The following is a 24,220-nucleotide window of genomic DNA, read 5'->3' on the forward strand; positions in this document are numbered from 1 at the left end:
ATTCCAAACTATCCTTTAAACTCTATTCTTTTTTATCAATACAGTATTTCAAAGTTCTTATATTTTGCCTGCGATTACATTATTTAAAACTCACTTCTCCATAAAACATTTTATTTTACAAGTTATTAAAAAGAACTACCGTCAAAAAATTTTTTAAATTCTAGAATACCTGTACATTAATGACAAATTTATTCTCAAAAGATAAAGTTTTTACATTATATGAAAAGACTGAAGAACCTCCTTAAAAGTAAAAATATATCTTTATCGAGGATGCATTAAAAGGACATACGAGCAATCTCTCTCTCTTTCTTCCTCTCAATTTAGATTCTAATCCAAAAATAAGACACAAACGCAAATATCGCTCGTTCATTTTGTGAACACTAATACGTTTCCTTCGATGCCAAAATAGATTTCGATAGCACACTCACAGAAAAATTCATAGTGACAACTATAAAAGTGGCAGTTATACAAGTTTTATTATACGTAGATTTAATGCACATAAGCCTAGAACTTATTTTACAGCTATTGCAACTAAAGCTTTAGTTGCAATAACAGTATTTGTGCAATTACTAGTTTGTAGTGAAATAGCACCTTAACTATAATTACAGTTATGTAAACTTTATTATAAATGGTTAATATTACCGTTTTCTTAGTTCGTATAATTTGTTATTATCTTTTATTGCAACTTTATACACTAAAAAAGATTTTTTTTTATATTCAAGTAAATATATATTTATTCTAACATCACTTCCTTAATTTAAATAAATATTAGCTAGTATAAAATAACTTATTTTTAAACTTAGGAAATATTTTTTTAATCAAGAAGGTGTAAACTTAAATATATTTATTTAAAAATAAAAAAAATGTTTTCAATTTAGTTGAGGTACTATTTGTTCACAAATTTATAGTTGCTGATACCATTTTTTTCTCGGAGTACAGTAATTGCAGTTTCTGTTTATGTACAGATCTATAGATATCTTCTCTGCAAATTAAGAAAATTTAAAATTTATACAAATAAAACGTTTTCGAAATACTCCCCAAATATTAATAAAATTAACAAAATTAATACTTGAATATTAATATTAAAATATTAATATTTTTAGTACTAATTCTAGTATTTTTTTATTTTTACCTAATACTTTAAACTCACAGTAAATTCTTATATATAACAAACTTCAGATCATATTTCTTTAAGTTTCAGCACACAATACGAACAGTTTCGATTTTTTCCGTAAAAGATAACAGAATGTAGTCACGCGATGTCACGTATAGATACTGATTTAATATTCCGAGTGTTTGACCAAACTCACACGACCCGCGCCATCGGCAGTTCACTGAATCGGAAATAACTTTCCGAAGGTGGGTATTGTATTTCTTAGGAGCACGTGCGTGAGTACCGGTGGCGAATGTCGCGGCGTCCACTCAACCTGATTGTGGAGCAACGCTGATACGTTTGTCTGGGAGCAAGAAAATCAATCCACTTTCGTCAAGCGGAATTTCTGTCTCACCTCGCGAATTCGGCGCACGCCTCGTTTCATCTCCACCGAGAGGTGGTGGCTCAACAAGTCGCGCGGCCGCCGAGAAAGTCATCGCCACGACGGCGATGCAAGTGTAGGGAGCAAAGAAGAGATAATCAAACCGCAATCAGAATCACGTTCGCGTCTTTCGTCTATTTGATTGCAACGTACGACAATTTAGTTCGTAAAAATCAAGATTAATTCGTCAGAATATTTTGCACGCATCCGTTTTAAAAGGCACGTTGAATTTTGATCAGATAAAAATTAATTGAGCTTAAATTTTCGCGAAAAAAGTAAGGCTTATTTTCATCGAATCATCATCGAATCATTAAGATATGTGGTCGATTTAATTAAATTTTATTCATTCAACTGTACTTGTTATTGCATTTACTTTTAATCTTGTTTCATTAATACTGTTATTAAATTAACAAAATATTTTTAATTAAACCGATGCTGTTGATTCAACAGCATTTTTTTCTCTGTGTATGATTAACCAAAAAGTATAAATTAACTATACCTTAAAAATTAATTAATACATACTTTCCTAAGCTTATGATTAAATAAATTCAAAGCGTGTGCATACATAATCTTTAGTTTATTTAAGCACGAGCTTATGAAAGAGTGTGTATTAATTAATTTTCAAGTTATAATTAACTTTTTGTTACCATACATTATGAAAACGAGCCCAAAAGATTCAATATTTTATTCTCAAAATTTGCTAAATGCACTAACAATGTCAATACCTCATTTTGATGTATCACTCATAGGTTGCGTATAATTTTTTAATAATTTATTATTCGCTGCTCAATTGGTATGCCATTCGTTCAATAAGCTCCGTTCAAAAAAATCCACTTCAAGGAAAATTTTATTCGATATAATACAGAATTTGTTACTATTTCAAATAAAATTTTCCTCGAAAAGAACATTTCAGAAGCTAACTTTAAATACTTTTCAATCATTTGTTGCACCAGTCTTCCGCAACGATTAACGAAACGCGCTTGGCCAATGATTAGTTACGTTTTACCACTCCCATTGTTGGTGAAAATCTCGCGCGAAAAGAATCACAGATGTAGCAATAACGCAACAATAAAACTTGTTTAAAATTGTAAGCTCGTTACGTGACTTGTCGCGCATTAAATTTTGAAACGATGGCCATCACGCGACAACGAATCGGCGAACATCTCGCGTACGTTCTCCAGACGAAAGTGAACACGTGAAAGGGTACTCACCCCCTATCAGCAGCAGCAGCAGCAGCGGCGGCAAAAATCGGCGCGTCGACCTCGTCATCGTCCTCGTTGCTCTACATGAAACGATCCTGCCTCCCGGAGCGAAGATCCAACGACGTCGTTGTCACTCTCGATCGGCGACGGTCCCGCGTCCTTCCCACGATGATTGTCACGTGGTGCCTCCTTTTCCACTCTCTTACGCGAATATTCCGGCGGACGTACGCGCCGCGAGAAGCGGGCGAGTGCGCTTGATTGCCGATACTCGATTCCACGCGCCAGCCGCGACGGAAATTGCACGGGGACCACCGGATGAACGGACCAGTCGGATGGATGGCGAGGGAGAGACAAACGGGGGAAGCTGCGCGGGCGAAGTCTCGCCGTCGACTGGCGCGCTTCCGCGTATCCGACCCCTCTGATAACCGGCCGGCAGGCACCCTCTGCACTCTACCGCACGAGGTCCCCCTCCGTCGCCCTCGCCGCGCGGTCATCCTCCGCCGCGTGCTAATTCGCGCTCCACTGCGAATCGCGACCGCGCGTCGCGCCACTTTGCCGAACGATAACAAATTTCCCCGAGAACTCGGCTAAATTTCTCCGTTTCTCCGCGCGCACCTGCAAACAACGAGTGAAATGAGCATCAAATGAAATTTTTATCCGGCGAGGAGGGCTCACATTTATCAAACGATCGGGCAGTGTTACACGCAGTTTCTCTCGTTAGCAAATTTTTTTTTTTTCTTCTTACTAGCGTTACGTTATTCTGTAAAGCTGGATGTACACTTAGCGAACGAACGAATGAACAGTGAACGCGAATGTTCGTTGTTATCATTCAACAACTGTATACGCCAAAGCGAATGCGAATAAAACATTCGATTCGCGTTTCGGTTCGATTCCCTCATGAGGCGGTGTATCAAAAACAATTCGGGTACGAATTGGACGCACGTACGTGCTTCACGCTTTCAGGATCATCATGATGTTTTTACAGCACCGTAACCATCATATTCCGTGTCGCGAAAATATTCTAAATATACACAGGATGTGTCAGACTTCGCGTGACACCTGTTAATATCAGACCCCTGAGATTATTTCGAGACGAAAATTCTAATCGAAAAATCGAGACAACAGTAGCTTTTAAATGAGAAGGGTTTGAAGTTGACAAATCAAACTGTCTGAAATCCGCGCGTTCAGGTATGACACCTCGCACCCCCCGTAATAAAAATGTTTCTAAATATGCTTCTCACAGGGAAGTCGTTACTTTACTGTTACTTTTATTTCTTTTATAATAACAATTTGGTAATGACGTTACAATTTTTCATAATGGTAATGATAATGCTAGGATTAGGGAGCAATCACTTTTAACAAGCAACTCATTGTCATTCATTGCTTATTGAAAAAAGTAACTCGTTAGTTGACTCGTTATGCAGTAAGCAAAAGTAACGTAAAAGTAATGCGTTATTTTGACGTATTACGTAACGAGTAAAGCTTCAAATTAGTATTTGTCAATGAGTAATGCATAATGTAATGAGTTCATTGTAAAAAGTGACTATTTCAACTCTAGTCCAATTACTCTTATGGAAAATTGTAAAATTACTATTAAATTATAAAAAAGTATTGTAAAAAAGTAACAAGTAACAAATATTATTGCTACTCGTTACTTCTCATCCCTGATTTCTTGGTCCCTGATGGTACCATATTTAAGGGAATTCTAGACAGTTTGATTTATCAACATTTAAAACTTTTTTCATTTAAAAATTATTACAGCTTCGACTTTTTAATATTAGGATTTTCTCGAAATAATCTCAGGAGTCTGCTAACGAGTATCACACAAAGTCTGGAACATCCTATAAATTAAAGAGTATTTTTAAAAAATTAGATTATTGATACCGATTTTTCTGATTTACTGATTGTATTATCAATCTCAATATTAGCTAATTATTTTAATTTTTTTTATCGTATACTGTCACAAAATTTTGAAATTACAATATACAATGAACATTGAATCTGACCGAATGCTGGTGTTTGCAACTGAAAGGCAAGGAATAAACTTCAGAACACGGATGCACGAACGTTCGCGTTCGCTTGTTCGCTCGGTGTTCATTCGCAATGTGTACCCAGCTTAGATCAGTGCGTACAATTTTCGAATATTTAATTAACACGTTTGATATCATAGCAAATCGAGAAATATATGTTAATAGCATGGATGATTTTCAGAAATTTATCTGAAAATTTAATCGTTACAATTTCGATGCTTACAAGTGACATAAACGATACGCTTATTCTCGATAATTTAATTACTCGAAAATTAGTATAAATTATTATGCCAGCTGTTGCAAGCAATCGTAATTAATAAATTAAATATTAATAAATTTTTCAACAAGATCTTTGAGGTTTTTGTGGATAAACGACAAAAGACCTTTAACGGTGGTTTTCACAACGTAAACTATTTTATTAATTATATTTTAATTCAATATTAAATATTTATAAAAATTAATAATTGAAAGAAATTAATTAAAATGCATAATCTCATTTGCATTTCAAAAGTCTTACATGCAAAAAGTCTGTTATTCGCTCCGTGATAACTTAAAAAAATCATTAAAGCTTTAGCATTACAATAAAAATTTTCCTATTCCTAGATTTAAATCAGAGATCTAATGAAGAATTTACCGGAAAATATCACTCCATTTTTTGCGTAAACACAGTTATTTGGGGTGTCTACAAAGTCATTATTAACTATATATTATTATTAGTAGTTCTATAATTTATTAATACTTAGGGATATCGTGTGTAAATATAATCAATATTTTTTGAAAAAAAAAAAAAAAAATTTTTTTTTAATATTAAACAAAGGAAAGAAATATATTAAATGATTTATTACTTTAGTACTTCTAAAAAATAATTAAATTAATGTTATTAAATTAGAAATTAGTAATTAACAAAAACTTTTATATTACCGGTTTTTATTGCAATTGTATATTTAAAGGCTTGTAAAAAATAATTAGTATAAATAGAAAAAAAACGAAATAGGTTATATAATATTCTTTTTATACTAATTAAAAATAAGACTAAGTATCTATCATATAAAGTTATTTATATTGTATTTGCTGTTGCAAAATTATTAAAATTGGTTATTTTTATATTTGTCTATTTTACTATATTAAATATAAAAATATAAATATAAAAATAAAATAAAGTATTTTTCAATAAAAATAAACATTTATAGAAACATGATATAAACTCTTATCATATCTGATTAATTTTATGACAAAAACAATATATAACCTTCAGCTAATTTTAATCATTTGACTGAATAAGTTACAATTTTTTAAAAATTAAATTAAGTTAAAGTTATAACTTATAAAATTAGTTTAACTACTTTAAAATTTGCATGAACGAAACGCTAACTTAGTTAAAGATTAAACTTATGTTAAATTAAAAATCAATTTTGAAAAGCATTATTTATATTAAAAGCATGTCGTAATTTTTGAAAATTAGTTTACTCTAAATAACAAAAGATATAGATTTGAAAAATTTAAAACTTTATTGGTAAATTACGTTCATATGAGAAATAACAAAGAAATATTGTTCTTCTATTTCTTTTTCTTTTACAATTTTTTCTTTTGCATAACTAAATTTTTAACTTATTGTTAGAAAAAAGTTAATCAGTTAAAATTTATGTGCTTCAAAATAACTAATTAAATTAAAAGTTATTAACTTTTCAACTTTATTATTTAATTTTTAACTTTTTAACTGTCCATCCCTGATTTTAATACAGCGATATTATGTTTCTATTGCACAAGTCAAATCTTGAAATCTTTGAATGAAAAATAAGTACGGATTTTAAATCAGTAAAAAAATTTGTCGTGACGCGTAAGGTTCATCTTTCCGATGCTGGACACGTACTACGGAACTTTCCGGAATAGATTTCGATCGGAATTATTCGATTATTTCCTAGATTTCTATTGTATTTTCTAGAGAAAACGAAACAATTCCGATCGGAATCCATTCCGAACAGTCCCACTCCCAAATAACAGCACATGATATCGTACAAATATTTTAAAATATTTATAGCATAATATCATATGCAGTTAAGAATAATATGTGTTCTAAAAAAACATTGGCTCTAGCGAAAATAAAGCGTAAATCAAGCGTAAAAAAAACGTAGATTGGAAGAAAAGCAAATGAAAACGTAATTAAATATTTTAAGAAGCGTATAACAGATTGAATCATCAAAACGTAAGATGCTTGTATGACGCTTCAAGAAGCTTCTATTTTCGCCGGGCGGGGGGGGGACGAGAGTTAATTGACTATTCTCGAGTTAACATACTAGACAGCAAGTCAAAGCTATTCGTAAAAAGATTATTGTATTAAACAAGGTTGTAACATGCGAATCATTGAAACTTTTCATCGTAAAATTTATCATTTTTTCATCGTTCTATCGACGCTACAACGATAAAATTTTTCGCGCCAAATGGGACAGGCTGACCGAGGGAACGTTGTATTTTTGGCGAAATGCCGCTCGCTCGATAGCTTACGTACTTGCGTACTCGTTCAATTCGTAATTATGATGAAGAATTATACGCAATCGCGTAAATTTCGTACAAATTTTACTCAAAGTCGAAGAGAAAAGCCGCTCGCACGTCGCGCGCCGCTTGCTCGTCCGCCATATTTACTATTGTAAGGCTGCGTTCACGGAGAGTGCTATCGGCGCAATTACGTCATTTTAGTTGCGGTCCACTTGACACTACAAATGCTTTGAAGCATTTGATTAACCAATCAGAGCAAAGAATTTTACAAATTGACCAATCAGAGATTGCTTCAAAGCATTTATAACATCAAGCGGACCGTAGCTTTTATCTTTATTTATTTTTCAGATTTTATTAATTCTTTACGCACAAAATTCTTTTATTTGTGATCTCTCAAATCTTACAAAAATAAAAATAAAATTTGTTCAAAAGCGTCCTTTAACGAAAACGTCGCTTAATAGAACGACACGTACAAATGTCCATTCAAATTTATTTAAAAAAAAGAGTCAGCCAGTATTGGATACCTAAATATAAAAATTTCAAAGATTTGTACTTCAAAAAAATTGTTAAACTCTTGAAAAAAAACGGTAGCATATCAATCTTCAATTTCAAAAACTCAATATTATTATTTATATTATACGAACATTTCTAGTGGATCTAAAAATGTTTTATTGATATTGGATGTTCCATACAAAAAAAAAACTGATATCTTTTTGCTTGTCTGAATAAGAAATAATCTCCATGCCAATAGTACTGTCAATTGTTATTTCTGCGTAGTCTTAATTATCCAAATTCTTTAAAAATTTAAAGCATTAATCACATTTTGCAGAAAATAGTAAAGAAAAGTCAAAAGATGTTCTAATTTTACTTTTTTAAATCCACACATACATTTTTTTTTCTATATACACAACTCTATATCGCACTACTAATCGCACTATTAACAGATAGAAATAATCTTCAAAAAAAATGAGACTTTTTTTCACCAAAGACAAAAAATTCGTAAAAATGTATAAAAAATGTATCTTTAACTGCATTTAAAAAACAATTGAGATGCGTTATATCAAAATATAAATATAAATATTCTAATAAGAATGTGCTTTTGATACAGATTTAGATACACAAAATGTATATCCAGAGAAAAGTTATGTTGAAAAAAGTTAAATTGATGAGTAAAATCGTTTATTTAGCTTAGTTTTTTAAAGTAAAACTATCTCTGAAGAAAATTTATTTGATTTTAAAAAATAACATTATTAGCTTTTTTTAAAGTACATAAATTATTTGTCCAAACTATTTGTTTAATTTAAACAAATTATTTTTTAATTAAAAAAAATTGACAAAAATATAAGAAGTAATTTAGTTGTTTTGGTTTTAAAAATATATTTCATGCATTTAAAAAAAAAGTTACGTAACATAATCAAACTATTTCTTTAATTCTAATAAAACAAACAATTAAAAAAGTTTCTTTAAATCAAAGAAACTTTTCTTTTAACTGTATAACAGTATATACATTTTTTTTACTCGAAAAACTTTTCTCTGGATAAAAAGTGATGACTTTTATACACTTTTCAAAATTTAAAAATTTAATAATAATATTTACTATTATCATGGAAATTCAAGATTTATTATAAAAATAAAAGAAAGAATAAAAAATGTTAGCCAAAATAAAGTTACTTTCTTGGATTACATGAATATGAGGGACTTTAAAGATTAGGTAGCGTGTCATTTATACAGCAAAAACAATAATTATTCGCAAAAAATAAATTTTTCTTAAAAAATTAAATTTTTTCAGATTTTTTCCAACAATTTGAAGAAAAAACGTTTTTTTTTAAATATTAAAAGTATTTTAGCCATTACTAGTGTCAGCGTAAATCGCGAATATATGATTATTCGTCATTTTACATTCGCTTTCACGATACTTGTGTCGCAAATAACGTCTCGCGAAACAGTCATGATCGGTTGGATTTCTGCATATTTCTCTAACAAGATTGTCGATTGTTAATCTCCGTTATAAATGTGAATCAAGAGAAAAGACGGCGATCATCCTAAAAATCCTTTTAAGAACCGCGATATCAAGTTATTAATCCCGCTGGAAAACGTTAGTCCGGCAACCGTCCGGGATATTAAACCGCAGAATCCGAAAGTTTCTTAACGCTCCGCAGTCGGTTTTATGAAGCCGCGTTGTAATATTTGCGAAAAACGGGCGTCCCGCCTTCGTTTATTAATTTACCGCGGGAAGTTATAAAATATTAGTCGTTACCCCGGGACCGTACCGTTTTTCTTTTTTTTTTTTTTACGAACGAAGTTATAAACTCGTATGAACACGAAGAGCTGTCAAGTTGAAGATTTAAGGCCAACTCTGATGAAATATAATAAAAAATCCGTATAAACGTTGTAAATATCAAAATACCCGAATGATATTTCTCACTCGGCGTAGTAAATAACGATGAAACGGAGGAGGCAAATAACTCTAAACAAACCTGCACATGTCATGAATATTGCAAAAAATCTGCTTTTAATCTCCTTCAAAGCGCTGTTTTTATAGAATTTTCTATTAACAGACATTCTTTTGATACATATTATAAAACGCATTAACTTCAAACACACTATAAGAGGTGGCATGCGTTTTGGCGCGCAAACAAACCCAGCACGCTGTAAACGCAGCTGCGAGTGGCGTTCGAGATGACCAATCGGCTCGTCGATGGCAGGGGTTGATCGCCGCCGGCGGTTCCAACCCCTCCGTATTCCCTAGCGTTTGTCCGGTTTCCCGTGTTGTTCATTCAAATCCACCAATGGAATCGTCCGCAACGATGGAAGTAGATGTCGCGTGCTGCTGGCGCCGTGTGTCAGTGTGAATGTGTGTATAAATCGTTCCTATACTTTTCACCATACTTTATGCGTTGCGTGCACACAGCCGTGAGAATCGGAGTATTGTAACTTTTGGCGCCAACGGAGCAACGGACGATATATATTTACGATCCGAGAAAAATTACAGTAGGAGTGAGTACTCGTACAAAAGCCGAAGTTAAAAATTTCCTTCGGGACGCGGATGACAGTTATGATAAACGTTTTACGAGCACTTTCGCAAACCTAACCTGAAAATGTTGCAGTGCCACCACGAAAATCCAGGAAACGAACGGCCGAGGACCCTACGCAGGCGGATAAGGCGCCGAAGCAGAGCAAGAAAAAGCAGCAACAAGGTACGAAGCTAGCAGATTTTTGTTCTATTCCTATTAATATAGAAAGCTGTTTTTTTCCTCTCCCTCCCTCGTGGTGCCCGGCATAAAATATCGTAACCTTTGCGATTTTGAATGTTCCTAGAGAATACGTTTGGCGCAAATATAAAAATATTTTTGTTTTTTGAACTTTCATTAGGATCGAAAATTAAAGTCGCTTGAAATATTTCAATAAATTAATATAAATTTTTTCCCGTTAGGAGATGTCGACGGAAATTTAATTTGCACATTTATCTTATACAGTAATAACTGTAAAACCTGATCTGCGGACACTTTCAATTGGTGGCGTTATGCTCGTATTCGGACAAGGCGATTTCGGACAGCTAGGTCTAGGAGAAGACGTCATGGAGAAAACACGTCCAGCAGCCATATCTGATTACCAAGATATCATAGCTACAGCAGCTGGTGCTATGCATAATGTATGTTTGAGAAAGACAGGAGAAGTATTGACTTTTGGATGCAATGACGAGGGTGCGCTTGGACGAGACACTACAAAAGAGGGGTCTGAGACGGTACCAGGTATAGTTGAATTACCTGGAAAAGCTATTCAGGTGACAGCAGGAGATTCGCATACCGCTGCATTGCTAGAGGACGGCCGAGTATTTGCTTGGGGCACGTTTAGGGTATATTTATTTAATTTATCTTCATAATTGTTACTTGTTTAAATTATTAATTTTTATTTTTTTTTAATAAAAATCTTATGTGATAAATTGATTTGTAAATAGGATACACATGGCTCTATGGGATTAACACTGAAAGGAAATGAGCGATTCCCAGTAGAAATATTATCTGATGTAAAAGTAGTCAAAATAGCATCAGGTAATGATCATTTAGTGTTACTTAATGAAAATGGACGTGTATATACCTGCGGACGCGGTGAACAAGGACAGCTAGGGCGCGTAGCTGCCCGTACAGCCAGTAGAAACACACGACAAGGAATAGGTTTGCTACTAACACCAGGCGTAGTTGAATTTAAAATCAGGCAAAAGTTATATTTTGATGATATATGGGCGGGAAATTTCTGTACTTTTGCCAAAGAACATAAGAAAGGGGATATATATGTATTTGGACTGAACAATTTCCATCAAATTGGTAAGACAAATTCTTTCAAAGATCAAATATTTTACAATTTTAAGGTTTTTTTTACACATTTGTTGAATTTTAGGTTTGAAGGAGAGTGATATTCATTTTCATCCGCAAGTGTCGAAAACCTTTAGTGGTAAAGTGTGGAAACATATCAGCAGTGGAGAACATCATACCTTAGCTCTGGATGATGACGGACAAGTCTTTGTGATGGGTCGCAAGGAATATGGTCGCCTTGGACTCGGACCTAATTGCTCAGATGCGGAAGAACTTACGTTAGTTCCAGCTTTAAATTCTACTAAATGCATTGACGTAGGCACAGGCAGCAGAGAATCTTTTGCAGTCACAGAATCTGGTAATGCAAAATATTAATGTAGTGTAACTTTAACTGTTCCTAAAAACAGTCAATCATATATAAGATTCCATTTTTTTACTATGACAGGCGATTTGTATGCGTGGGGTATGGGAACCAATGGAAATCTTGGAACGGGAGACGTAGAGGATGTCTTGGAACCAGTATTAGTTAAGGGAAAGCAATTAGAGGGCAAAGCAGTGGTACGAGTCAATGGCGGTGGTCAGCACACTTTGGCTTTAGCAACCATTCGCCCGGTGAAAGACAAAACTGCTGGTTAATGTCAGATCTTATTTTTTAAAACATTGTGTATGTGATATGAATTTAGACAAGAACGAGATAAAGTCATTTGATTCCTACTACTTTATTTTTGAACTTCCACAAAGTTACTTTGTTAGACAGAAGAAACCTATTAAATCTTCAACATTTTATTTCTAAACATTCACAATGTTACCTTGCCAAGCAGAAGTGTACGAAACCTTTCATTAAATCAATTTTGTTTAGAATTCATAACATTTAAATTTGTAAATACTGTCACTTTGCCATGAATTCACTTATTATGCTTACAATAATTAATATATTGTGTTCTTGTATTGTTAGCATATTATTGGTTATTATAATATGTATTGTCGGAACAGAAATTTTTCTACTTATGAAATTTTGTGTCTAAAAGTATACGGAAAAGAATACTTTAAACGGACAAAAAATTATATTTTGAATAATCAATAAAATTTGTTAGATGTGAAATAAGTGATACTTTAGCCAAATTTATGCTATTTAAATTTAATAAAATTTTGGATAATGTCTTACACATCATTATTTGCATATGGAACTATGTTGTATAAAATCATGGAAAATAAACGATTTGTAAATGTATTGTTGATTTATTTTATATTATATTGCATTAAAACTTTTCTAACACAAATATCTTTTTCTTCAAGATAAATTTAGGTAATCCATAAACTTTGGTAAAACTCAAAATAGTATTTAACATATCAAGAGGAAAGGATATGCTGCAGTTGTTTGAGAATCTGAAAAATTAAAATCAATAACATGTCAATGATCAGTTTATTCACAAACTGAAATACAAAATGATACTACAGAGTTCATCATTCATTTTAATTTAGGTTACCAGTTTTTGTAAACTGTTGTAACTGAAGAAAGATTGAAGACAACTTATATGTATAACAGTTTATAAGTACTTGTATAACAGATATTATCAACTAATAATAATATAGATTCAACTTGTCTTTGGCTGCTCTGGGACTTTTGCTTCTTGCATTGAAATCTGAGTGAGCCTCTTGCCAATAAGTTCATGAATGTCTAAATATTTAGCAGTACAACGATCTAGACATATCGATTCACCTTTGCCTAATTCCGCTTCAGTGTACTTTGGTGCTATACACTTCCTGTGACAAGCAGATGTCATACGGTTATACATGTCTGACATCATTTCTATTTCTAAATCCTGCACCAACTTCAGTTTAGTTTCATCTAATTGCGGTAACGTCGCCATTCCTTTGACTTTGTACTCTAGTTGCGCTATCTTTTCTAAGAAATCTTTTATTCCTCAACAATAAGTTAATCTACAACATTGGTGTCACGCAATCGTTGTCTAGCTTTCATAATCTCATATCTCCTGGCAGTGACACTTTGCTTGGACAGCACAAATGCATAAATTCCGAGAACAGTGGCTACAGACCTACAAAACACAAATTTACAATTTTATAATCATAAACATATTTTCTAGAAAACTAGTAAACGCGAAATCTGAAATCTTCGTATTATATGAATGCTAAATATGAACATTCGCAATAATCATATCTCAAACGCGTATCTTAATCATTGAAATGTAATTTTTAGGTTAACGCCAACGTGAGATGCAAAAATCAGATGCAAGAAACAATCAGCAGAAACTCTATTCAAGATACTACGAACACCTACCATCCAATTCCTACTTTCGCCCAAGTTGGCAAAGCGATGCTCTTATTTAATCGTAACGACATTCCATTTGCAAGTTAAAAAATTTCATCTACCTGAACGTGTATACACCACGCGACCACCGGCAATAATTTCTGATAATTTCTAACCTCTCTCCACCAACCTCCGAAGCTCCACCAGACTCGAGTCACGCTGTAGTGTTAAATTTATCTTCGGTTCGTAAGAAAATGTATTTGTACGAATAGCTCAAAATGCGTCAAAACGAGATATCTCATAAATATTGTCAAGTTTTTCACGATCTTTCTCGTTTTAAGTTCACGAGTTCTTGATTATCTAATCAATTTTCTAAAAGCGTGCTTTGAAAATTGCCGGACAGACGAATTTGGAACATCTCATTTGACCACGTTCACCACGTTGGCGTGCCAGAGTTCCTCTTTGGTGTACCTAACCTAACCTAACCTGTAGGTTAATCTCGGAAAATATACGTCCTTCGGGCTGTGTTCCGTTTTTACTGGCAGTACTGAAAATTTATAGTTCATGTCACATATACTATACATTTTCAGTACTGGCAGTTAATATCGGAACACAGCCTCGTTCGCCCGACTGTTGGCACACCTGGCGAAGGGAGCACAGAGCGCGCGTACGAATATATCAACATCAACTTCAAATCATTCCTAATCACTTTTGCGTGACTGATTTATTCATCTTGTTGCACTGTACCGATAATAATTTACACAAATGCAATAAGGACAAGGCGCAAATATCGAATTGTAGGGGCGAATACAAGTATAATCGAATCCAATCAAGTGGTACTGCTACCATGGAGGTAAGAATATCTTTTACCTTTATGTACTACTACCGGTCCCTCTTAATCCCGGACTTAAAATCCTTATGATGATTCGTCTTGATTCACACTTGGCACAAACGTACGACTCTTGTTTGTAACACTCTCAAAACACTCCGCACTCACACGCGTCGTGATACAAAGCATACAATACATGGTGTGAAATCGTATAAGATTAAGGTTAACTTAGAGTCAGAATTTTTTACGAATATGTCATTAATATACACAAGATACACTTCTGTTTCTAATAGAAAATCCTCTGATTGCAGAATATTTTTATGAAAAGTAAGTATATGTTATATTGATGAAATATGATTGATAAATGGTTCGTGAACAAAACACATATGACTTGAATAAATAAAATAGATTCATTTCAAATAGAAGCATCTTACAATGATATAGAAATTATTTGGATTTGTGTCTTTACGGAAAATTTTGTTCAAAGCTGTTTTTATTTTTTGCCGTTTCCTTAACTCTATAGTATATTATGTTTCTAGATCTGCATTTTTGTTTGTTTTAAAATTACGTACACGCTGCATGAAAAAGGATAAAGGGTGTGATTTCTCCTTCGAAAATATACAATAATAAAAATGATTTCATTGGTCGCGCAAAAGTGGTTTGAAACGACTGAAATTGACATATTCGTGTACGCGCGCTTGGCGCTCCCTTCGCCAGGTATGCCACTAGTCGGGTGCATTCCGAAGTCTAAAGTCTAACCTATTTTACAATTACGGACAATCGCAACAATCGTATCAGATCTGATCAGATCTCATTGTCAGCAACACTCAGCAAGTCGTGGCAAGTCGCAGTGATTGGCAGTGATAACGCATTGAAGCGAGATTAGCAAAGGTAAATTTTGCTGTCGACGTATTATCTCGATAACATAAAATCTCTGCGAGCAATACACGTCAGATCTGTATACCGTTTTGAGTCACATCATTTTATTCTGGCAAGTAACAAAACGTGTGATAATAACATGAGGTGCAGAGCAACGTGTTTTTCATTGCGTGCAGTGTCATTTGCGACGTGTAACTCTTAAAAAGACGAATATGGACTGGAAAGACAGGATATCGTAAGAACTCTATATAGATTTTAACGAGAACGTGTGCTAGCAGTACGAGACAAGCAACGCGAGATAGCAACATAGGAAAGATGTCTTTGCAACAGTGGATGCACATCCGACACAACATTGACATAGTATGGAAGACCTTCGTCAGGGAGTCGTCTAATGTAGAGGAAAAGTCTCCAGAGAGGTATATTCGTCAGTTGGCTTTCCAAGGAAACGAAGCAAAGGCTACCTATGAAGAGATCGTTCACCAAACCAGCAGTAGCAATACACCGCCGACAAGATCGAAACATTCGAGATCAAAACACACTGCAAGCCAAGACAACTCTGGCACAAATCCGACTTCTGTTGCACAACCAAAGAAGATTACGCTCTCCGACGATATCCCAGCAAAAGTCACGATCAACACATTGTTAAAAGCAGTGGAGCAAAAGGACTTGAAGTTCCTGCAGAAACATATGACAACGGAAAATGTGAATGTGTCCGATGACTTCGGTTGGACCCCGTTAATGTCCGCCGCGTACTGTGGTCATTTGGAGATTGTGCAGTTCCTGCTAAATCTCGGGGCTAACAAAAGAACTAGAGATAAGTCTGGTCTCACTGCAGCCCAATTAGCGTTAAAAAAAAACTATTTGAGTATAGTTGCACTGTTGAAAAAGAAGTCCGACTCGATAAATAGTATCAATCAGTTATCAGCAAATATTCCAAATGCTTTATCAGTGAGATCAATGCCTATAGAATCTCCAATAGAGCATAATAAAGATGATATTATAGAAGAGAAGACACGACTGAAGCAGAATGCAGCGTTTTATTGCGACATCTGCAAAGCAACCTTTCAAGAAACGACGCTGCAAAAACATGAAACTTCTACTCTACACATCTTTAACACCAAGCCAAAACTGAAACTTGCAATGTATGGAATATCAAGGCAAAATAAAGGATACAGAATGCTCTTGAATACAGGATGGGATGAGGAAGTTGGTCTTGGTCCATCTGGAAAAGGAATAAAATATCCAATTAAAACATGTTTGAAAATGGACCGTAAAGGATTGGGACAATTAGTGGAGAATGAATACAAGATTACTCATTTCAAACCAGGCGATACAACTGCCATTAACAGCTCTAAACCTAAGCAGAAACCTTTGAAGAAAAGAGATAGGGAAAGACTACTTCACAGAGAGGCTAGGAAAGAAAGAGCTTTGCGTATAGCATTATCTTAAATATAAATAATTCTAATTTTGAATGTGATATTTATTTCAAGAGTGAATGTAATGAAAATAACTTACTGTTCTTATATACTTATGCTTGTAAGTTCATCCTTCATTATAAGATAAATAATCCATACTAATATCTTTTTTTAATTCTCTGTAATGTTATTAATGCAGTTTTTTTATTTCATCCAATTATATCAATAAAAGTCTTAAAAATTCATAAATATAATCAATTATTTCACTAAAGTATAATATAAGTAAGAACCTGTTGATACATATATAAATAAAAAATAATACATATAAATTTACTAATGTGTTACAGATGACTGAGCATCAAAGATTATTGGAACACTTAGAAAAAGTTGAAAACAAAGCTGGTGAAATTCTTACTGATCGCGAGGAAATAGTCGCTCTAGACAAAAGAAGAAATGATAATCGTGTTGGAATGAGGGCACTTCAAAAACAGTCTCATGATAAAACATGGATAACAGTGGGACCGTTGCTCTTAAAGATGCCATCTAAAACAGCTGAAGAACTACTTGAGAAAGGTCATTTTAAACGAACAAAAAACAAAAGAAACTAGTTTACCTTTTATAATATTTATGTTCTATATTTGTAATATTACAGATCAGAGAGAATGTAGTACTGCCATTAACAAATTAAGAAGCGACTTAAAGATAAAAGTAAATGAACTACGTGATTTAGAGTTGACTCCACAGGTACCTGGATTGATGTTAGAACCTATGTCTCATCAAGAGATGGCAGCAATCGGACAAATTTTTGGTCGAAGTGTCTGATAAGGTTTTTTGTTCAGTAATATAATTAGAATTAGAGTAAACGTATGAGCTTAAAGTATATATTTAAGTTTAATTACAAACTTTTGTATAAAATCTAATTATCATTATATCTACAAAGTTATTATCTCTCGTACATGCATTTAATTCAAAACTAATAAGTCATATTTGTCACATCAGAAAATGAGGAGTAAATATATATGTTTCTCTTTTAAGATTTTTTAATTTTGTTACTTATAGCAAGATCAATGTATGTACTATATCAATGTACGCTAATACTATTCTATAAATGTACATAGTGACTCAAACACAAAATTAAAAAGAAAAAAGTAATATATAAAATACGTTGTACATAATTATACACATGCTATATGATCGAGTTGTATCATCAGTAGAAGATGGTGCAACATTGAATCCGAATTCTAGTCTGGGTAGCAAACTTGGTTTTTGATTGTTTTCAACAGGCGTATGTTTGGCACAGTACGAGAGTTGCCTGTTTTTTTTTCATAAAAATACTGTTTTTTCATTGTTTTCGCAAAACAATCTAATGAGAGCAAAGTGTCAAAAAAATATTTGGGTCAACATTAAATAAATCAAAAGAAAATCTTTCTCATCATTTGTATGTAAGATTACTAAAAATTTCAAATAAGCATCGCATTGTACGATCGATAAAATTTAATTAATTAAAAATGCAATGTCCATAATTACGTGTCCATAATTAAAGCAAAATTCTTGCATTACAAAAATATGTAATATTGAATATTATATTTAGGAACAAAGAACACGTTCTTTCACTGACAAAAAATTTCCTCCTTATTAAAATATATATATTTATGAATACATCTTTTTTATTTGCTAATATCATTAAAAAACTAAGAAACTGACGAGTTTTAACGGAAGAACAAATCCTAAAATTGTGTCACTATGTGTCAAAAAATCTATTACTAAAATTACAATCTGAGGGAAATACCTCCAACTGCACTTATGCTTGCCATATTTGTAAATGGCAAAGACCCTCAAATCGGTATTGTAAATTGCAGAGATGGATTTTATCCTAACAACGTACTTGAAATATCTACTCGTGTTTTTTCGTTTATGAACTGGAATTGAGAAATTATAAAATCTAATCTATAAATGAAGAAAGCTCTAGTATACATATACAGCGCTGGTCCGCTCATCGTGATAAAAAAGGCACTTTCAGATCTTGTGCAGAGAAACTCATTTTGCTCTATCAACTTACCTTAAGTATTTATTAAGATTTTTTTGTTTTGTTTCGTTTTTTTTATTTTGTTTACGGACTAAATTTGTAAAGTTATGAAGCTTACAATTAAGCCAGTATTCATAGTCATAAATAATTTTCAATTTTTGATTGAAAGAAAACAAATGAATGAATTTATGAATAAATCTGTAATTAATTACGCTTTCAATCAAAAATTGAAAATTAAAATTATGACTATGAATTCTTAAGGCCTTAATGCATAAATTTAATATCATATGCTTGTTAATTTAAATATAGGATAGGGCAAAATATGAATCATTCTTAAAGATTTATATTTTTATCCAGAAAGATATAAAATAAAATGTTTAATGATTATAATTAATTATACAAAAATATTCTTAGATGATTTTTTCTATTTCACTATTTTTTATATATTTTTTAATTTTAAATGATCTACAATTAGAGAAAGATTCTGGATACTAAATTAACTGTCTCAATTACTGCCGTTTTAAGTACATAGTAACAGTAATGCTTTTGTAACTTTTTAAATACATAATAACAATTTTATTTCCATCATTATTCAAATAAAAACTTTAATATAAATAACATAAAAACAAATTTGAAAAATAATTGCTTATTTAAATGGAAAAATAAAAATATAAAGTATAAACCTATTATTAACAGTTCTGACAATCAATGTCCTAAATACTTTTTCTTCGATTACAGCTACATGTATCTAATATTGTCTCCTTATTTACTGTCATTCATTTACTCAGATTTACATGATGAGTGTTAGTTGAACATTAAAATTTTTAATACATAACACTTACACTTTTTTATTCTAATACTACGATTTAAAAAAACGGCAGTAATTATATAGTGTTATAATAAATTTAGTATTATAATTCATAAGTTTATAATAAAAATAAATGAGAGTGAAAATGATTTAGATTCTAATATTTACTGAGAATGTTTCTTGTACTCCTCTGCTTTATCAACAAACCATGGCTTCAAAAAGAAATACTTTTCGTGATCAGGAGCTTCTTCATTATAATTCACAACATTTTTAGTAGATGGGTTCCAGTGAAATTTATACATGCACTCATTATGATCTTTAATGACAATTCTTTTGATTTTGTTTAAAAATCTGTTACAGAATATTTTGCACCTGTTCATATCACAAGACCACTGCAATATAAATAGTTTCACATTAATAAATAAATTCTTAAAAATATTTTATTGCATAATTTTATAAACAAAATTACTTTTGGAAGCTTCGGCAAAGAACAAACAGGATATTCTTTTATCATTCTCACTATATTATTTTTATCTTTTAATCCGCATATAATTCTTTTTATATCTGCTAAGTAGCTCTGATTCCACCATTCTGATATTCTTTCTTGGGAAAAAAAAAATATGTCTCCATTTTTATTATACATTGGAAATGTTTTCAATTCGATTATTTCAAAAGTTTTCCCAATAAGTGTATCAGTAATAAACTGTTGCGAGACAATACCATCAATTTCTGCTGAGTACAATAACGAATGATTACCAAATTTTGCTTTAAACATACACAGAAATTCTTCACACTCATTAAGAGACAGCGATGGATCTGGTTTATGTGCTGGATGATCTAATAAAATATAAAATTAAAACATAAAATTATTTAATTTATGAAAATTTAATGATGCAATATATTATATATATTGCATCATTAATTACATATTTTATATAAAATACCTGCTACCATATATTGTTCAAATTTATATCCCGATGAACAAGTTTGTTGTTCTAACAGTGTTCTGTTGGCTTCCTGATATTCTTTTTTATCAGTATAAAATTTGCACAAATATATTGTACCACGATATTTACTGGCACAAATAATCCATCCATCATTTTTTTTATATGGACTAGATAATATTGTTTTTATTGCCCCACGATCGAAAATAAAATCAATGTCCAACCTAATCAATGTTATTTACAATTTTAAAATAAAGTAGAATATAAAATTTTTTAAATAATTTTTTTAGGTATAATGCGTACAAAGTACACGCTATACAGACAGCCGTTTGTACATAAATATTGAAAATATATGTATACAAAATATTCGAAATTCATCGAAGTACATGAAATTCACAAATAAAAATAAAATAGTAGAAAATTTTTCTCGAACAAGTAATAAATAGTTAAGATTACTTGTAGATATTTATTTCAAAAAGTAATTTTCGAGGTATAAGGGCTTAAAGTTATATAATAAAAATAGTGCAATTTAAAAGATAATCAACAACGTACCAACGTTCTTTCTGCGTTGATAGTGGTCGGTCAAGTCGATCAAAATGATTGGAAATCCATCTTAATAAATTATCTAGTTTTGTATGCTCAGTAGATTTGTGGTGAGTAGACTCAAAATTTTTTATGAGATCGAAATTCACATTGTTAGGATTTGAAGGAGGAACGTAATACTTCAGTTGCGATAAATTGTCAAGATATTGCGAATTACCATTAATGCTATAGTGTCCAATCAATTCAATCGTTAATGTTGGAATCATTTGCTGGGAAAAATTTACAAAATCAATTTGAAATGACATCGTGTCTTCTTTATTATTTTCAAAATAACAGTCTTCTCTTCTTTTATTTCAATGAGCCACACAAAATTAATTTTGTCACTACAGAAGACGAATGACCTATTTTTATCTGGCAATGACAAATACTGGGTGTTTACGATAACTAATCGGATCTCGGATTGGATTGAACAATGGTACTCAACGTAGGTATAGAAAATTTTCCTAGGCTAATCGGATTGACGATTGCTGTCTCAAATGTAATCCGATTGATGACGAAAGCGTGGAGACCGAGAAGCATGCTTGAAAAGTCTCTTTATTTTTTTAAATAATAACACAAAAAATCAAAGATAAAGTTAAAAAGAATGATTTGAATTTAGATTTATTGTAATTTTTTTGTCTAAACACTGGATTTTGTTTAAATTTCTGTTTGTAAAAATTAATTAATCTATTCTAAAGTTTGTGATTATATCGGAAACAAATCAAAATTAATAAAACAATTATTAATTATTAGGTACATATTAAAGCATATAATATTTCAAGCATATCATATAGAATTCCTGTTTATTATAAACTTAGTAAACATAACTTTGAAATTATTCAACTACATTATACATTAATCAATATTAATTTATATGTTAAAAATCAATAATGTCTCTGAAAATGTTTTTATTTTTTTCCAGATCGTAAATAAACTTCAACTCTAAGAATAAATAAAAATTACTGGAAAATGAATTGACATGAAAAGGGCATTATTGAACATTATCAATTTGTGCTAACTTAAAATTTGTAAAATCTGCTATTCTTTGTTAGTTGTTCATTAGAGAGTAATAATATAAGAACGGAATATACATAAATAAAATTAAAATAATTGTATGCATATATGATGCGTATATTACATTTTTATATTATTACTCTCTAATAAACAACTAATAAAGAAAAGTAGATTTTACAAATTTTAAGTTAGCACAAATTGATATTGTTCAATAATGCCCTCTTCATATAAATCCGTTTTCCAGTAATTTTTATTTATTCATGGAATTGAAGTTTATTTATGATCTGGAAAAGAATAAAAAGAACATTTTTAGAAACATTATTGATTTTTAACATATAAATTAATATTGATTAATGTATAATGTAGTTGAATAATTTCAAAGTTATGTTTACTAAGTTTATAATAAACAGGAATTCTATATGATATGCTTGAAATATTATATGCTTTAATATGTACCTAATAATTAATAATTGTTTTATTAATTTTGATTTGTTTCCGATATAATTACAAACTTTAGAATAGATTAATTAATTTTTACAAACAGAAATTTAAACGAAATCCAGTGTTTAGACAAAAAAAATTACAATAAATCTAAATTCAAATCATTCTTTTTAACTTAATCTTTGATTTTTTGTGTTATTATTTAAAAAAATAAAGAGACTTACTTTTCAAGCATGCTTTTCGGTCTCCACGCTTTCGTCATCAATCGGATTACATTTGAGACAGCAATCGTCAATCCGATTAGCCTAGGGAAATTTTCTATACTTACGTTGAGTACCATTGTTCAATCCAATCCGAAATCCGATTAGTTATCGTAAATACCCACTGCGTCTTCCTTTTTGTTGATAAAGGGAAATTCCCGGCTATTACTGTATTTTAAGAGCCAACTTATAAGACGAAAAATACTAGTAAATTTATATATTTTAAGCTTTCTATTCACGATGCTAGAAATCGGTCCGAGATCTCGTACAGAGAGAAAGAGAATTAATTAGTCGCATTAATCAATTATTAGAATTGTTCAAATATGTTTGGTCAATTCTTTTTCTATGCGAGATTTTGGACCGATTTCTAGCATCGTGTACACAAGACTTTAAAGTACTTTGCTATAGTTGTGCAACATTGAGATGTGCCAAGATTTTTTTACTGATATTATATTTTATTTGCAAAACTTATTCAATTTATTATATTGACATGTTATAGTTTTTGGAAATATTATAGTTTTCGTATTGGAAATTGTTAGTTCAGAAATTTATGGCAACTTTGACCAATTTTTTCGATTAACTTAATCGATAATGAAATTACTATATTTATATTTCCCGGGTGCTAATTGGCTATCAGACATTTTAAAGCTAGGAAACTGTTCCGCTATAAATCCTCTATTCAGCTACCAATCATAACTACCCAAAAATTTAGGGATTTTAGATATTCGAAACGGAGTTTGACTGTGTTCCGTTTTTACTGGCAGTGCAGTAAATGTGACGTCATGACAGTACACTGTCACAACTGTTCCAATATTACTGCATTCCTGCCAGCACTGCTATAGCATCGTATTTCGGAACAGCATAGTAGCCATATTGCACTGTAGCTACCTCACCTTGGAAGCTGCAGTAGTCACAGTGGCAATATGGCTACTATTCATGACGTCATTGATGTTACTAGATGCTGTCGCAGTGCGCTGCGTACCAATCAGTGATGCCAGAGATGCCCCGCACTCGCGCATGTGCAGAGTTAGTAGCGCCAGTAAAGTATCTAAACCGTTCGTGAAACTGGCGTTTTTAGTCACCCCAAAGAAAAATAGAATTATGGACATAATGTATAAAGACATAACTCTTAGTAATATAATCTAATTAAATTAAAATAATTAATTGTGTGGCTAAATTA

The 24,220-nt window shown here is 31.8% G+C and overlaps 6 protein-coding genes across 13 annotated transcripts in view; 3 read left to right on the forward strand and 3 right to left on the reverse strand.

The window, feature by feature from the left end:
* The window catches only part of LOC105201666 (hemicentin-1), a 196,250-nt gene extending 192,953 nt beyond the window's left edge, over positions 1-3,297 (reverse strand). For 2 of the 6 annotated variants that reach the window (XM_026136572.2, XM_026136573.2), the window contains exon 1: positions 2,747-3,293. In XM_026136572.2, coding sequence (XP_025992357.1) covers positions 2,747-2,804 — 58 coding nt within the window. In that variant the 5' untranslated portion in view covers positions 2,805-3,293. Of the gene's footprint in view, positions 1-2,746 lie in introns of all 6 variants that reach the window. The other 4 variants (XM_039451936.1, XM_026136570.2, XM_039451934.1 and 1 more) reach the window with 3 other exon arrangements.
* A 6,814-nt stretch (positions 3,298-10,111) lies between these two features.
* On the forward strand, positions 10,112-12,713 carry LOC105201667 (regulator of chromosome condensation). The gene is made up of 6 exons (XM_011169777.3): positions 10,112-10,257; positions 10,368-10,457; positions 10,737-11,116; positions 11,219-11,585; positions 11,659-11,931; positions 12,019-12,713. Coding segments are annotated over exons 1-6 (1,302 nt in total). The 5' UTR covers positions 10,112-10,256; the 3' UTR covers positions 12,210-12,713.
* Positions 12,714-12,977: 264 nt separating this feature from the next.
* On the reverse strand, positions 12,978-14,338 carry LOC105201669 (mitochondrial import inner membrane translocase subunit Tim10). Of its 3 annotated transcripts, none has more exons than XM_011169780.3 (2): positions 13,965-14,338; positions 12,978-13,630 (listed from the first exon to the last, which is right to left on the reverse strand). In XM_011169780.3, exon 2 carries the CDS (start codon positions 13,442-13,444, stop codon positions 13,169-13,171), a length of 276 nt encoding a protein of 91 aa, XP_011168082.1. In that variant the 5' UTR covers positions 13,445-13,630; positions 13,965-14,338; the 3' UTR covers positions 12,978-13,168. The 3 variants fall into 3 exon arrangements, with proteins under 3 accessions (XP_011168082.1, XP_011168083.1, XP_011168081.1); XM_011169781.3 differs by having other exon boundaries at positions 14,019-14,333; XM_011169779.3 differs by having other exon boundaries at positions 13,873-14,315.
* Positions 14,339-15,289: 951 nt separating this feature from the next.
* Positions 15,290-17,538, forward strand: LOC105201668 (G patch domain and ankyrin repeat-containing protein 1 homolog). The gene is made up of 2 exons (XM_026136564.2): positions 15,290-17,086; positions 17,313-17,538. Exon 1 carries the CDS (start codon positions 15,866-15,868, stop codon positions 16,997-16,999), a length of 1,134 nt encoding a protein of 377 aa, XP_025992349.1. The 5' UTR covers positions 15,290-15,865; the 3' UTR covers positions 17,000-17,086; positions 17,313-17,538.
* LOC105201686 (p53 and DNA damage-regulated protein 1) lies at positions 17,313-17,787 on the forward strand. The gene is made up of 2 exons (XM_011169804.1): positions 17,313-17,538; positions 17,618-17,787. The coding sequence occupies exons 1-2, from the start codon at positions 17,313-17,315 to the stop codon at positions 17,785-17,787; spliced, it is 396 nt and encodes a 131-aa protein (XP_011168106.1).
* Positions 17,788-19,423: 1,636 nt separating this feature from the next.
* On the reverse strand, positions 19,424-21,766 carry LOC105197185 (decapping and exoribonuclease protein). The gene is made up of 4 exons (XM_011163434.3): positions 21,296-21,766; positions 20,744-20,967; positions 20,269-20,636; positions 19,424-20,191 (listed from the first exon to the last, which is right to left on the reverse strand). The coding sequence occupies exons 1-4, from the start codon at positions 21,589-21,591 to the stop codon at positions 19,964-19,966; spliced, it is 1,116 nt and encodes a 371-aa protein (XP_011161736.1). The 5' UTR covers positions 21,592-21,766; the 3' UTR covers positions 19,424-19,963.
* Positions 21,767-24,220: the final 2,454 nt, after the last annotated feature.

This window comes from Solenopsis invicta, chromosome 7 (genome assembly GCF_016802725.1).
Source record: "Solenopsis invicta isolate M01_SB chromosome 7, UNIL_Sinv_3.0, whole genome shotgun sequence".
Taxonomy (NCBI): domain Eukaryota; kingdom Metazoa; phylum Arthropoda; class Insecta; order Hymenoptera; family Formicidae; genus Solenopsis; species Solenopsis invicta.

Coding starts and splice junctions, on each gene's coding strand:
- LOC105197185 (XM_011163434.3), bottom strand. CDS start 21,591: ATGTCATTTCAAATTGATTTTGTAAATTTTTCCCAGCAAATGATTCCA. Junction 20,968..21,295: donor TCAACGCAGAAAGAACGTTG/GTACGTTGTTGA, acceptor AACATTGATTAG/GTTGGACATTGATTTTATTT. Junction 20,637..20,743: donor TGAACAATATATGGTAGCAG/GTATTTTATATA, acceptor ATATTTTATTAG/ATCATCCAGCACATAAACCA.
- LOC105201686 (XM_011169804.1), top strand. CDS start 17,313: ATGACTGAGCATCAAAGATTATTGGAACACTTAGAAAAAGTTGAAAAC. Junction 17,539..17,617: donor TGAAGAACTACTTGAGAAAG/GTCATTTTAAAC, acceptor GTAATATTACAG/ATCAGAGAGAATGTAGTACT.
- LOC105201669 (XM_011169780.3), bottom strand. CDS start 13,444: ATGGCGACGTTACCGCAATTAGATGAAACTAAACTGAAGTTGGTGCAG.
- LOC105201667 (XM_011169777.3), top strand. Junction 11,117..11,218: donor TTGCTTGGGGCACGTTTAGG/GTATATTTATTT, acceptor ATTTGTAAATAG/GATACACATGGCTCTATGGG. Junction 11,932..12,018: donor TTTTGCAGTCACAGAATCTG/GTAATGCAAAAT, acceptor TTACTATGACAG/GCGATTTGTATGCGTGGGGT.
- LOC105201668 (XM_026136564.2), top strand. CDS start 15,866: ATGTCTTTGCAACAGTGGATGCACATCCGACACAACATTGACATAGTA.